General features: G+C 37.2%; 1 protein-coding gene across 7 annotated transcripts in view; it reads right to left on the minus strand.

Annotated features, from left to right (window-relative positions):
• ADK (adenosine kinase) overlaps window positions 1–14,446 on the minus strand; it is a 490,534-nt gene that overhangs the window by 441,621 nt on the left and 34,467 nt on the right. For 4 of the 7 annotated variants that reach the window (XM_028109694.2, XM_028109695.2, XM_028109691.2 and 1 more), the window contains exon 2: window positions 7,544–7,618. The exons of 2 other annotated variants lie outside the window; for them this stretch is intronic. In XM_028109694.2, coding sequence (XP_027965495.1) covers window positions 7,544–7,618 — 75 coding nt within the window. Of the gene's footprint in view, window positions 1–3,161; window positions 3,264–7,543; window positions 7,619–14,446 lie in introns of those variants that run through there. One more of the 7 variants, XM_088019876.1, reaches the window with a different exon arrangement.

Below are 14,446 nucleotides of genomic sequence, written 5' to 3' on the forward strand. Positions count from 1 at the left end.
GAGAGAGTACAAGCAGGGGGAAGGGCAGAAGGACAAGCAGACTCAGCACTGAACGGAGAGCCGGCTGATTCCAGGACCCTGAGATCATGACCTGAGCTGAAGCCAGACACTTAGCCAACTGAGCCACCCAAGGCGCCCCAAATGCTTTTTTAAAAAATTATAAAAAACAAATCAGAATTGTTATAAAAATCTTAAACTGTACAGAATGTTGAAATAAAAGTACCTACCCTAGCCAATCTACCCTCCCATAACTGTTACTGTTTACAACATATCCTTTCATATTTTTTCTTATTCCTATACAAATAAATGGAATGAACTTTTTAACGGTTTACCCTTAAATATGAATAGATGGCCAAAGATCACCTAATATTGGAGGAAAGTCTCCATCGTGAAGGAGAAAGACTACAATAAACACTCAGAAAAGAGCAATCCACAAAAAAACTGAGATAAAGCAGGAAACAGAAGATAAAACTTCAAAAAACAAAACCATTTCTAATTAATATGCTTAGACAGGAAAAAAAACTATATCCATAACACAAGAATAAAATGTTACATAATAATAATTTGCTAACAGCAAGAAAAGAAACAAAACAAAAAAACAACAATACTAAAAGCTTCCACAGAGAAAAAGACTGGTGATCTACAAAGGAAGGAGACACATTTGATGCACTGGCAGACAATGGTACATGCCTTCCAAAATCGCAGAGAAAACCCTATCTAACCAATCAATGAGGTGTGAAGGAAAAAAAATTTTTTTTAAAGATTTTATTTATTTATTTGACAGAGAGAGATAGTGAGAGCAGGAACACAAGCAGGGGTAGTGGGAAAGGGAGAAGCAGGCTTCCCACTGAGCAGGGAGCCTGATGCGGGGCTCAATCCCAGGATCCCAGGACCCTGGGATCATGACCTGAGCTGAAGGCAGATGCTTAACGACTGAGCCACCCAGGCGCCCAAGGAAAAAAACTTTTAAAGATCATCACACATATGCAAGGATTAAAAAAAATGTACTATATGTTTACTCATGCACTCTTTCTCTGAGGAAGCTACTGAGGCTATGCTACACACACACACACACACACACACACACACACACACACAGAGGAAACCAATTAAGACGATATGAGGTATAGGAAACAAGAGATCTAAAACAAGCAGACTCAGCGAAGTTCAAGGAAAACTCCTGTTTAAAAAAAAAAAAAGTCTTAACACCACAACCAGTTCAGTTTGGGGCACAAAAATGGAAAACTCTAAAAGGGAGGTCCATCAGAGAAAAAGAGGTTGACAGACTTACTGATTTTGAGGAATAAGGAGTCAGAGGGGGAGGGAAGAGGTTAATAGGCACGTGACAGATTTAATAGACCAAGTAAGTGTACAGAAAATGGTGCAAATGAATACAAGATACAATAAGTTACTGGAAGAAAAACAAAAAGTTTTATAAGTAATCACAGTCCACAATTTTGTTCACAATGATTACTGATTTGTTTTAACATAATTTCATAATATGGCTAAGATGACAAGGAAATGGTGGTAGGTGAAAGAAAGCTAAAGCTTTCACAAACTATCACAATAGGGAGTCAATACACAATATCTAAGACTGACAAACCCAAGGGGCTTCTAGCTGGCTAAAACAGTAGGTAGAACATGTGACCCTTGATCTCAGGGTCGTGAGCTAGAGACCCACCTTGGGGGTAGAGTTTTAAAAAAATAAATAAAAATTTTTAAAAATTTTAATAAGTAAATAAAAACTGACAGACCCAAGAAATACCTAGTAATATGGACCTCAAACAGTCCCTAAGCTTGGGACTGCTAGACAGATAGTTTGCATGAAAAATTAACCTTCAATTCACCTACTGTCACAGTAAACATTCAGAAATGTACATAAGTTTTTACCAATTACTAGAACCTGGCCAGCAAGGAGGTACGTTATCAGAGGCTCTTCAACAATTAAACATCAAGAGATTATAAAAATCCTGGTAAGAATGGCAAAAGCAAAGTTCTCAGACGGCCCGAGGAAATCCTCTCCACTATCGTCAGGAACATGAACATGTTTAGGTTCTCTCTTCCTGCAGGAACCTGAAGATCAAGTGTGCCCCTCCAGCAGAATGCTGTGTTCTGGAAAGCATCCTAATGTAATCATGATCTTGTACCCTTTCCCTATATTAAAGGAACATTTATCATTTGCCTCTCCAATCAACCATCCTTATCAAAATCGCACATAGCAATATTACTGTATTATTTAGAAACAACCAGATACCAAGAAAAAAACAACTAGCAGAATTAAAAATGACTTCTTTTGGAAAAATAGCACTTACGGAGGATAGGGAAAAAGCAAGGGGAGCAGTGGAAGATGTAGCAAAGGACTAACATTATTCCTTAAAAACCTTCAGTACTTGTTTACTTTTTAACTAGCACTAGTTGTACACTGATAAGTATTTTTTCTTATTGAAAACGCCAGAAAGTTTTCTTAAAAATCAGAATCAGAAAACTTACCCCCAAAAAATTGATGGTTAACTCATTTTCATTGTATAAAATACTAATAAATATATATTTCATTTGCTTCGTACCTATCCCTAGAAAATTTGTATTTACACAATTCGAATGTAAAAAATACTTAACTAAACATGGTCTGAAATGTAAATTAAACATAGTCTACTGAAATAATAAGCAACACTTTCAAAGTATATTTTGGAAAAAAATGATCAGGGATGTAAGAACAGGGAAGTCTCTACATTTATGATTAGGGTCCAAAAACTTACTTTTTATCTCCAAGTACTAATTCAAAAATCAAGGTTAAAAATAAAAACCCTCCCGGGGCACCTGGGTGGCTCAGTCGTTAAGCGTCTGCCTTTGGCTCAGATCATGATCCCAAGGTCCTGGGATCAAGTCCCGCATCAGGCTCCCTGCTCAGCAGGAAGCCTGCTTCTCCCTCTCCCACTTCCCCTGCTTGTGTTCCCTCTCTCGCTGTCTCTGTCAAATAAATAAATAAAATATTTTAAAAAAGAGATTTATCTAAAAAAAATAATAAAAATAAATAAAAATCCTCCCAAAATAAAAATATTAAGCTTCAGCTGGCCATTCAGGATCAGCTGCTAATGAAACAAAGAAGCTACTTGAGCTCCCTGTAGTATTAGCACACAGCTGCCAGATCATAATCTGCTCACATTTGCATGAACTTTTAAAAACAAATATCCAGGGGCGCCTGGCTGGCTAAGTTGGTGGAGCATGCAATTCTTGATCTCAGGATTTTGAGTTCGAGCCCCGTCCTGGGAGTAGAGAGAAATTAAAAACAAAATGAAAACTCTAAAATAAATAAATAAAAATAAAAACAAATATCCAAAATATAGTGTAGAGTAAGAAAAAAGCAAATTACCTAAGACTATACATAGTATTAACTCATAAACACAAACACATACCTCTAGGTTGTATATGCCTAAGAGATGTTTGGAGGCATGTTCATCAAAATAGTAACACTGGTTACACACACCATAAAATTTCAAATTTCTTACTTTCTCTTTGTATTTTTATATGCCATTTTTTTAAATAGTGACTATTAATAAGTTGACTGTTTGAACAAAACATCTCACACTAAGCAAATGAAGGAGCTCTAACTTCAGGCTCATGAATTCACATTCAATTGATTTTATTTTTATATTACTGTTTTGTTTATAAAGCTCTGAGGTATAACTGACATAATACACCATATATATTTTAGTAAGTTTTGATAGATATTTATACTCATGAAATGATCACATAATCAAGACAGTGAATATACCCCTTATAATCTCTCCTTCCCATGTTCCAACACACCGTCCCCATGCATATGAAACAAATGATCTGCTTTCTCTATCACTACAGATTAAACTGCATTTTCTATCATCTCATATAAATGGAATCATACAGTATTCTTTTTTGTCTGGCTTCTTTCAATGAACACAACACAACTATTCTGAGTTTCACCCAGTCAATAATCCATTCTTTTTTCATTTCTGACTAGTACTCCACTGTATGGGTGAACAATCAGCTTAATGATTCACCTGCTGATATTTAGGTAATGTCCAAATTTTAGCTATTAAAAACAAAGTTACCATGAACATTAGTGAATAGGTTTCTATATGGACATATGCTGTCACTTCTGTTGGATAAATACTTAAGAACAGAACGGCTGGATCAAATAGTTGATGTACACTTAACTTTTTAAGACCATCGAACTCATTGCAGCTTTTTACATTCTCCTGAGTAGAAGGTTCCAGTTTCTCCACATCCTGGTCAACATCTGGTATGCTCAATTATAAAATTTTAGCCATTCTAACAAATGTGTAGTAGTATCTCACCACGGCTTTATTTTGCATTTCCCTAATACAAAAAGAGGTTGAGTATCTTTTCATGTGCTTACTTGTCACCCATATATGACATATCTCTTGCACATTTTTTAATTTGGTTGTTTCTTTTCTTTCTGAGTTTTGAGAGTTCTTTATATATTCTGATCAGTGGTCCTTTGTGAGACATATGCTTTGCAAAGATTTTCTCCCAGCCTGTGGTTTGTCCTTTCATTCCCTTAACAGTGCCTTTCCAGTAGCAGAAATTTTTCATTTAGATGAAGTCCAAATCATCAATTTTTTCTTTTAGAGAACATGCTCCTGGTGTTATATATAAGAAATCATGGCTTAAACCATAGTCAGAAAGATTTTCTCCTGTGTTATCAACCAGAAGTTTTATAGTTTCAGGTTTGACATTTAGTTTTATCAGTTAATTTTATATACAGTGTAAAATATGGATCCAAGTTGGGGTTTTTTGCATGTGGATATTCAATTGTTCCAGCACCAGGTCTTCAAGAGACAATCCTTTCTCTACTGAACTGCCTTGCACCTTTGTCAAAAATCAGTTGTCCATTTGCATGCGGGTCTTTTTCCAGATCTTTTATTCTATGCCAATAATATGTTTACAGTGGTATCACCATTTTGGTTACTATAAATTTGATTATAAAATTTTACTGTAAAATCGATTACTGAAAATTATTAGCTTTACAATAGTTCCTGAACTTAGTAGTAGTTTTTTGTAGATTTCATTAAATATTCTACATGTCTTTTATTTCTACTTGCCTGATTGCCCCAATTAGAATCTTTAGGACCACTGCATAGAGTCAACATCCTTGAATTGTTCCTAATCTTAGGGGAAATCATTCAGTCTTTCACCATTAAGTGTTATGTTACTTATTAGTAGGCTTTTCCCTAACCTAACTACTTCAAAACTTCCTACAATGCTACAATAATCAAAACAATGTGGTACTGGCTAAAGGACAGACATACAGATCAATCGAATAGAATTGGGGATCCAGAAATTAACCCACAAGTCTATGTGCAATTGATTTTCATCAAGAGCACCAAGAGCAGGGGCACCTGAGTGGCTCAGTTGTTAAGCATTTGCCTTCGGCTCAGGTCATGATCCCAAGGTCCTGGGACTGAGCCCCGCATCGGGCTCCCTGCTCAGTGGGAAGCCTGCTTCTCCCACTCCCACTCCCCTTGCTTGTGTTCCCTCTCTCACTGTCTCTCTCTCTCTGTCAAATAAATAGAGTCTTTAAAAAAAAAAGAGTACCAAGAGCATTCAATGGGGAAAAAAATAGTCTCTTCAAGAAATGATGCTGGGACAACCAGATTTCCATGCAAAAAAATCAATTGAACCTTTAACATGCGTCTCATACAAAAATTAAAACAGATCAAACACCTAAGTTTAAGTGCTAAAACTATAAACTCTTAGAAGAAAATGAATCTTTGTGACCTTGGATTTAGAATGAATTCTCAGATATGACAGCAAAACCACAAGCAACAAAAGAAAAAATAGATAAACTTTTGTGCATCAAAGGAAACTATCAAAAATGATTTTATTTTTTAAATACTCTCTACAGCCAACATGGGGCTCAAACCTACAACCCTGAGCTCAAGAGTCGCAGGCTCCACTGACCAAGCCAGTCAGGCAGCCCCCCAAAATATAATCTTTAAATATAAATGAATAAATAAATAAAGAAAAGAACAAGTTTTGGCAAGAAAATGGAATTCACATTTAACACTGGTAGGAATGCAAAAGGGTGCAACCAGTGTAGAAAAGTTAGGTAGTTCCTCAAAAAGTTAAACAAAGAACTACCATACTCGTCAATTCCACTCCAATGTATATATCTTAGAGAAATAAAAACATACGTCCACATAAAACTCGTACACAAATGTTCATAGAAGCTTGATTCACAATAGCCAGAAGAGGAAACAACCTAAATGTCCATCAGTCAATGAAAGGATAAAGTATGTGTATGTGTGTGTGTGTGTGTGTGTATATATATATATATATATACACACACACACATACAATGGAATATCATTCTGCCATAAAAGGAATAAGGTACTGATACATGCTACAACTTGGATGAACCTTGAAAAACATCATAACATCATGCTAAGTGAAATAAGACAGACACAAAAGGTCACATACTGTATGTTTCCATTTATATGAAATAAAATGTCCAGAATAAGTAAATCCACAAAAACAGAAAGTAGAATGGTAGCTCCCAGGAGACCAGGGCACAGGGCAGAGATGGGGAAGGGCAGACAGGGATGGTGAAATGATTGCTTATTGGGTACAGTTTTCTTTCTGGGGTGATGAAAATGTCCCGGAATTAGATAGAGGTGATGGCTGTACAACATTGCAAATGTACTGGCAGTCACTGAATTATACACTTTAAAATTGTTAAAATTATAAATTTTAAGTGAACTTTACTTCATTTTTTGTTTAAATGGCTGCCCTTGGGCACAGAACTTGCTTTCTCATTATTAATCCTTTTTTTACTACTCAATTTCTTCCTTGTACCAAATGGTATCAGACAACCAGAAAAATAAACACAAACTAATTTCTCAGCTAAGTTAAAAACATTCAAAGTTACTATTAAGGGAGAAATAATATAGATTCCTGGCCTCTGAATTATGTCCTGCATATTCTTCTTGTCCTCTCTAATCCTATTTTTTCTCCCATTTGTTATAGTATCATGACATATGTAGTTCACTGACAGCAATCTAAAAATTTGGGAATTAAATCATTAGGTAAATCATATATACTTCTTCCTTGCACAGAATAAAAACTAAATTTCAAGTGAAACAAGCAACAGGATTGAACAAATGTACCTAAAGTTTTCCCAGGGAAAACTGTGGTCAGTTACTCAACAAATAATGATAGTGCAACTTGCTATTAATGAGTTTAAATTTCCTGAGTTTTCCTTCAACTGAAGGTGCTGAAGTACAAAGTTTTCACTAGTTTTTCTTTAGATATAAGGTTCACAGTGGGGCGTGTGGATGGCTCAGTCGGTTAAGCATCTGCCTTCAGCTCAGGTCATGATCCCAGGATCCTGGGATCAAGCCCCACATTGGGCTCCCTGCTCAGCGGGGAGCTTGCTTCTCCCTCTCCCTCTGCCTGCCACTCACCCCCTGCCTGTGCTCTGTCAAATAAATAAAATCTTAAAAAAAAATAAGTTTCACATAGTACATATGAAGAATTTAATACTTACTTATCAAGGAAATCCTTATCCACTACAGCAGTGATGTCAAGAAGAGGATTTCCCATTCCAAAGAGAATATTTTCACTAAAAAAAAAAAAAAACACACAAAAATGCAACTATAAATTAGAAATACTTCTGAAAGTAAGTTGATGTATAAAATGCATACAAATATAAAAATAAACGTCTTCATTTTACCTTGAAAACAAACATAACATACTAGTTTATTAAACCTTTGATTTGCCTTTTGCATTTCAGGTAACATTTTAGAGTAGCACAAGCCATTTAGAAAGGATGATGAGTGGGGCGCCTGGGTGGCTCAGTCGTTAAGCATCTGCCTTCAGCTCAGGTCATGATCCCGGGGTCCTGGGATCGAGTCCTGCATCCCCGCGTTGGGCTCCCTGCTCAGCGGGAAGCCTGCTTCTCCCTCTCCCACTCCCCCTGCTTGTGTTCCCTCTCTCGTTGTCTCTCTCTCTCTCTCTCTCTCTGTCAAATAAATAAAAATCTTTAAAAAATAAATAAAAAATAAAAAGGATGGTGACTTTTAAATTGGATGAAATAGAGGAAACCAGATCCTGTGATCTTTTTCATAATATTCAACAGCTAATCACTGAAGCTAATTAATTTCAATGTTTTATTTAAAGGTCTATCATAACAAAGTTCTATACTCAACAAACATGACAATTAATTAACTCTTTTCTAGCTAGTAAGATACTGAACTAACAAAAGTTATTGGGGAGGTTGCAGAAAGTCCTATAGGAGTCCAGCCAAGAGCCCTATCCTTGAACAAACTTGAAGTGGTGAGACCTGCCCAATGGGTATCAAAAATGGTATAATTTTTAATTACATTTAACAAACTTTGAAGAAGTCTGTTTTCACAATGATCACAGTATTGATCAAAACTAAGGGAAAGCTAGAACTCCACAAGTGATGCCTTAAATGGAAGCCCAACTGACAGCAAGAAATGGACCAGTGGCCATCGTTCAGTCAGCCTTGATAGGAGGAATTCTTCTATGTTTTTCAATGAAATCTGCTTCTGTGTAATTTCCCACTGATCTCCAGTTTGCTGAAGATCTCTTCCAGTTGCCTCCACACCAGTTACCATCCTCACCATTTGGAGATCAGTAGTATCAATAGGACTGGTACCCCAGAGTTTAAGAGAATGGAATATAACCTATAATTATAGTCTATTGTGATTTAGAAGACTGAATTACAGTATCATATTAAAACAACAGATTTGGGGCACCTGGGTGGCTCAGTTGGTTAAGCATCTGCCTTCGGCTCAGGTCATGATCCCAGGGTCCTGGGACGGCCCAGCATCAGGCTCTCTGCTCAGCAGAAAGTCTGCTTCTCCCTCTCCCTCTGTCCCTCCCCCGCTCCTGGGAATCTCTCCCTCTCTCTCTCAAATAAATAAAAATCTTAAAAAAATAAAAAATAAATAAAATAAAACCACAGATTGGGCAACTATGGCTGAATATACAATGTTATTTGTCCCTTTTTTTCTTTTTAAAGAAAGCTGAATGGGGGAGAGTTAAAATAAAATACATTTATCTATTCAGACTTAAGTTGTATTTGTAATCAGAATAAAAATTTAATAGAAAAGAAAATAAGTGCTTAGAAGATAAAGGATCAACAGGAGATACAGTAAAACTTGATCATTTTATTAGAAAACTTCTCTGATTTATGTATTATTACTCAAACAATAAAAACTCCTATAACTTGATGTTTAAAAAAAGTATGGGGTGTTACTAGGATGCCTCGCTGTTTCTTTTTATTCAGCCTTTTTATTTTTTAGTGTTTGGTTCAATATATACAGTCATCAAACTACCACCAGAATCAAAATAGGGTAGATTTCTAACACCACAAATTATCTTGCTACCTTCATGTCAATCTCTCCACCCCAACTTGTCCCCTCTTGGTTTTAAGGACTATAAGTGTGACATTTCTTTTTCAGAAGTCAATCCTTTGAACACGTCCATTGCACTCCATTTGAAAATTTAGTATATTATTAATAAGTCAGTATACCCTCTCTGGGCCTAAGGTTGCTTTTTTTAAGATTTTATTTCTTTATTTGACAGAGAGAGAGAGAACAAGCAGGGGGAGCAGCAGACTCCCCGCTGAGTAAGGAGCCTGATGCTGGGATCATGATCTGAGCCAAAGGCAGATGCTTAACCGACTGAGCCACCCAGGCGTCCCGGGCCTAAGGTTTCTATAGTCAAATTAGTATGAGGGAAAAGATGAGCACACTGAATCACAGAACCCTGTTTAAACTTATATTCCTAAACTTATTTGTCTAGCAAAACTTTTTTTCCTGAATGCAAATGGAGAAGAATACATCTACACAAAGAACAAGAAAATGCTGGTACTGAATCACTCAAATTTAAGACTGGAAGTAATTTTTTATATATTATTAAGAATAATGATGGGGGACACCTGGGTGGCTCAGTTGGTTAAGCATCTGCCTTTGGTTCAGGTCATGATCCTAGGGTCCTGGGATCCAGCCCTTCGTTAGGCTCCCTGCTCAGCGTAGAGTCTGTTTCTCCCTCTGCCCCCCCACTGCCCCTGCCATGCTCCCTCTCTCACTCTCTCAAATAAATAAAGAAAATCTTTAAAGAAAAATAATAATTATTGGGAAAAAATTTAACTGGTAGCTTGTTCTTTTATTATTTGTTAATAAACTAAATAATAACCTTTGCCTTGTTATCGCCAAACAATATTACAATTCAGTTAAGGTCATTTGAAGCCATTCTCATAATAAACTAGAATTGTGTGCTTGTCATCTATTCCTTGTCATCCTCCTACTTTCACCCCAAATTTCCTCATTCAAGAGATCTGGATAAAATTGATCCACCCCAGTTCATGGACAGTGAGAGTCTAAGTAGCTTAACCTTGAGGCACAGCAAAGCCAAAACCAATCAGTACAACATATTTCTCTACACTTATTGATCAGAGATAGGCATGTAACCTAAGCCAGTGAAATCAAAATGGACCCCAGGATTTTTTTCTAGGAATGCTCACATACAAAAAACTATCTTCCTTCTGAGTAGATATAAATGCAGAAGGTACTGGGCACCTTTCGTACCTCAAGGTCCCTAGGTGGGCTGTTTTGGGATAAATCTGACATCACAGAGGGCAGAAGAGAAAAACAAAGAAACTGGGTCATCAATGAAGTTGTTGAACCAATTAAGCTTCACCTGAAACCTATATCCTCTTTGGATTTTTCAATTACATGTAGGTTAGCTATTTTGTTGATTACAATCTCAGATTCATTTTCTAATACGTTTTCTAATAACAGATATAAATTGTATTTCATTTTGTGAATCTGCTTTATTTTGTAATTCATTTTTATTATAAAGCCGTAGTATAGACAAGACTGTTAATATTTGCATTACAAATCCATGTTCCATTAAGTTCCTCTTAGGATAAAGTCTTATTCTCAGGCAGATCTCTTGGATTTCTTTTCCTTCCCTCCACGGGGAGGGTTATATGGATTTTACTTCTGTTACTGGAACAGGGGTCTTGAAAAATATGTTCAACCAACATTTGCCATTTTCTTTGTATATGTCCAATAAATGGTAATAGTAGTTTCATATATTTAAATAAATTCCACTAATTCACATACAGATGCTGCTTTGTGTCTTAACTTATAAAGTTATTTGTAATTCTTGAACTGTACACATAGACTACTTCCCCAAATATAACTCAATAAATATAAAAGAAGATACCAATCAAAATTTTAACATAAATCTTAAAAACATAATAAATTAAGATGGTGTAGAAGTTTCTAGGTTGGTGAACACAACTATTGGGAGAGTCGCACTGCCCATGGAAGTTCATTTCCCCACTCCTATACCATTTTGTGATATTGTGGTTTAGAATAAGAAATGCACACTTGGCTTTCATCCTGGTCCCTGGGAAAGAGCTACTTAAAACTTTGGCATTTCTGGAAGACTGGGATAAAGATGTTTTGTTATGTTCATGAGGCTACTTTTGGAAAACAACTCCGTAACCTAAGGATGGGTGGGGGGGAATCTCAGGTGACCAGAGAATTAGAATTTTCAGTCCCACCCCCACCTCCAGGGAGGGGATAGAGGCTGGAGATTTAGTTCAATCATCAACCATTCAATCAACTGTGCCTTTGTAATGAAGCCTCCATATAAACCCAAAAGGATGAGTTTCAGAGAGCTTCCAGGTGAGTATCTGTGGAGATTTGGTGAAAGTGGCTCATCCACAGAGCATGGAACCACCTGTCCTTTCCCACATATTGACTTATGCATCTCTTCCTTCTGGGTGCTCCTCAGTTAAATCCTTTTATAATGTTAAAATAAATTTCTAGGCCCAAGATGGAGCCATTTCATGCCCAGAGTGCCTCATCAGCAACTAAACTTTTGTGCTCGTGTAAATGGTCCAATTGACCAGAAATGTAGTATATCCAGTTAGCTATTCCCCTTATACCAGCCAACTCTACACTTATTTCCTTGTTCCTTGATCTTTCTAAATAAGATCAGATATGCAACCCTAGCCAATCACACCATTCCCAAGTTTCCCCTTTTATGACTCTATAAAACACACTCTTGCCCGAAATTCCTTGGGAGGAGTACTCCACTGCTTGTAAGGCACCGTACTCCCTGAATCCATGCAGTTTTCCTTTGAACAAAGGACATCAAGCTGTTACCAAATTGTTTTTGTTATCTGACAATAATAAACGGTAATCTACTAAGTAAAATGCTTCTCTGAGTTCTGTGAACCACCCTGGCAAATTACTGAACCCAAGGAGGGGGTCATGGGAATCTCTGATCTATAACTGGTTGGTCAGAAGTACGGATAATAGGGGAGCCTGGGTGGCTCAGTTGGTTAAGCATCCAACTCTTGGTTTCAGCTCAGGTCATAATGTCAGGGTCGTGAGATCAAGCCCCCCACTGGACTCCTTACTCAGCATGGAGTCTGCTTGAGATCTGTCCTCCCTCCCTCCCCTCCCCCTCTGCTCCTCCCTGCCACTTGCATGCCAGCTCACTAAAATAAGTAAATAAATAAAATCGTAAAAAAAACCTAAAAAGAAGTACAGATAATAAACTGGACTTGTGACTGGAATCTGAAGTGTGGGAAGGGACAGTCTTGGGGGACTGAGCCCTTAACTTGTGGCATCTAACACTATCTCCATGTAGATAGTGTCAGAATTAATTGCTTGGTAGTGTTGGAAAACCCACACATTGTACCTGCCCTATGCATCTCTTCCATTTGGCTTTATACTTTATGATAAACAGGTAACAATAAACAAGTATACTTTAAAAACATAATAAAAAGGAAAACATTCAAAAGAAATAAAATTGTATCTTAGGCTAGGTTCTCCCAAAAGCAGAGCCTGAGACAAGGGCTTATAAACAGGGCCCTTATTTGAAAAGTGATTTCCAAAAGCAGAAGTGAGAGATAAGGGAGTGAAACAAGAAAAAGTAAAAGTCTACAAAGATGTTACTGAGTTGGCCATGATGAGAAATTATATTGCTCAATCCCATCACTACAGGTGACTGTGGCTCGAACTTTTCAGGAAAACTTTTTAAAATGTGATTCAGAGATCTCCGTCTAAAGGACAAAAGGGAGAGAATTTATACAGTGACTACTCTCTCCCATTACAAGAAGTATGACGCATGGGCCCTAACAAGAAATGCTATTAGGCCATAATTATCCAAAGCCTGTGTGGAACCTGTTGCAGCAACAATGGCTAGTCTAAGAGGTGGGGACAAAATGGAAAAGTAGCACATAAGACGTGTCTTCACACAGTAAGTTAAAATTATACAATTATTTCTTGGGCACCTGGCTGGCTTGGTTGGTAGAACACACAACTCTTGATCTTGGGGTTGTGAGTTGAGTCCCATGTTGGGGATAGAGATTACTTAAAAAACTATACAATTACTTCCAAAAGCAAATACTTTAAACTACTCTCCATCATTGTATTATTAATATGACTTCATTCTGGGCGCCTGGGTGGCTCAGTTGGTTAAACGACTGCCTTCGGCTCAGGTCATGATCCTGGAGTCCCGGGATCGAGTCCCGCATCGGGCTCCCTGCTCAGCCAGGAGTCTGCTTCTCCCTCTGACCCTCTTCCCTCTCGTGCTCTCTATCTCTCATTCTCTCTCTCTCAAATAAATAAATAAAATCTTTAAAAAAAATATGACTTCATTCTAACATGACAAATTAAAACTCTGCTAAAAACATTAATTCTTCAAAATGGCCAGTTTCTTAAATACAAACACATACAAACTAGTGTCCAGGCCAGTACATACTAAGACATACATTACACTTCTTAAATGGCAAAGAACCTACGTAAGTAAGCATTTATCATGATCTTGTTCTACTAGATGTAAGCATACTGGGATTACTATTTTGTTCCAAATATTATCAATGTCTTTTTCCTGGAATGGATGCTAAGATGAAAGATACAGAATAATGTTTTTTTGGTCAGTTATTTTCAAATTTCTCATAATTTAGAACCCCAGCAACATAAACCTGTCCTATAATTATTATTTTGTTTGACAGCTAACAAATTTTATGCACTAACACAGGTATCAGAGTAAAAGTTCCTGAGAATAATTTGTCTGGACTTTTGATAAATTAATGTTATCAGCCCTCTGGCTAGCAAAAATGTTTAGTTGCACTATCGTGCCAGAATAAATACTAATAAAGGGTGTCCTTTTTTTAAAAAAAAAAGATTTTATTTATTTGACAGAGAGAGACACACCGAGAGAGGGAACACAAGCAGAGGGAGTGGGAGAGGGAGAAGTGCTGAGCAGGGAGCCCGATGCGGGGATGCGGGGCTTGATCCCAGGACCCCGGGATCATGACCTGAGCCAAAGGCAGACACTTAATGACTGAGCCACACAGGCACCCAATAAAGAGTGTCCTTAACTGTTCTACCAA

Source organism: Eumetopias jubatus, unplaced genomic scaffold (genome assembly GCF_037043125.1).
Source record: "Eumetopias jubatus isolate StellerSeaLion01/CBP00866 unplaced genomic scaffold, mEumJub1_p1.0 scaffold_17, whole genome shotgun sequence".
NCBI lineage: Eukaryota > Metazoa > Chordata > Mammalia > Carnivora > Otariidae > Eumetopias > Eumetopias jubatus.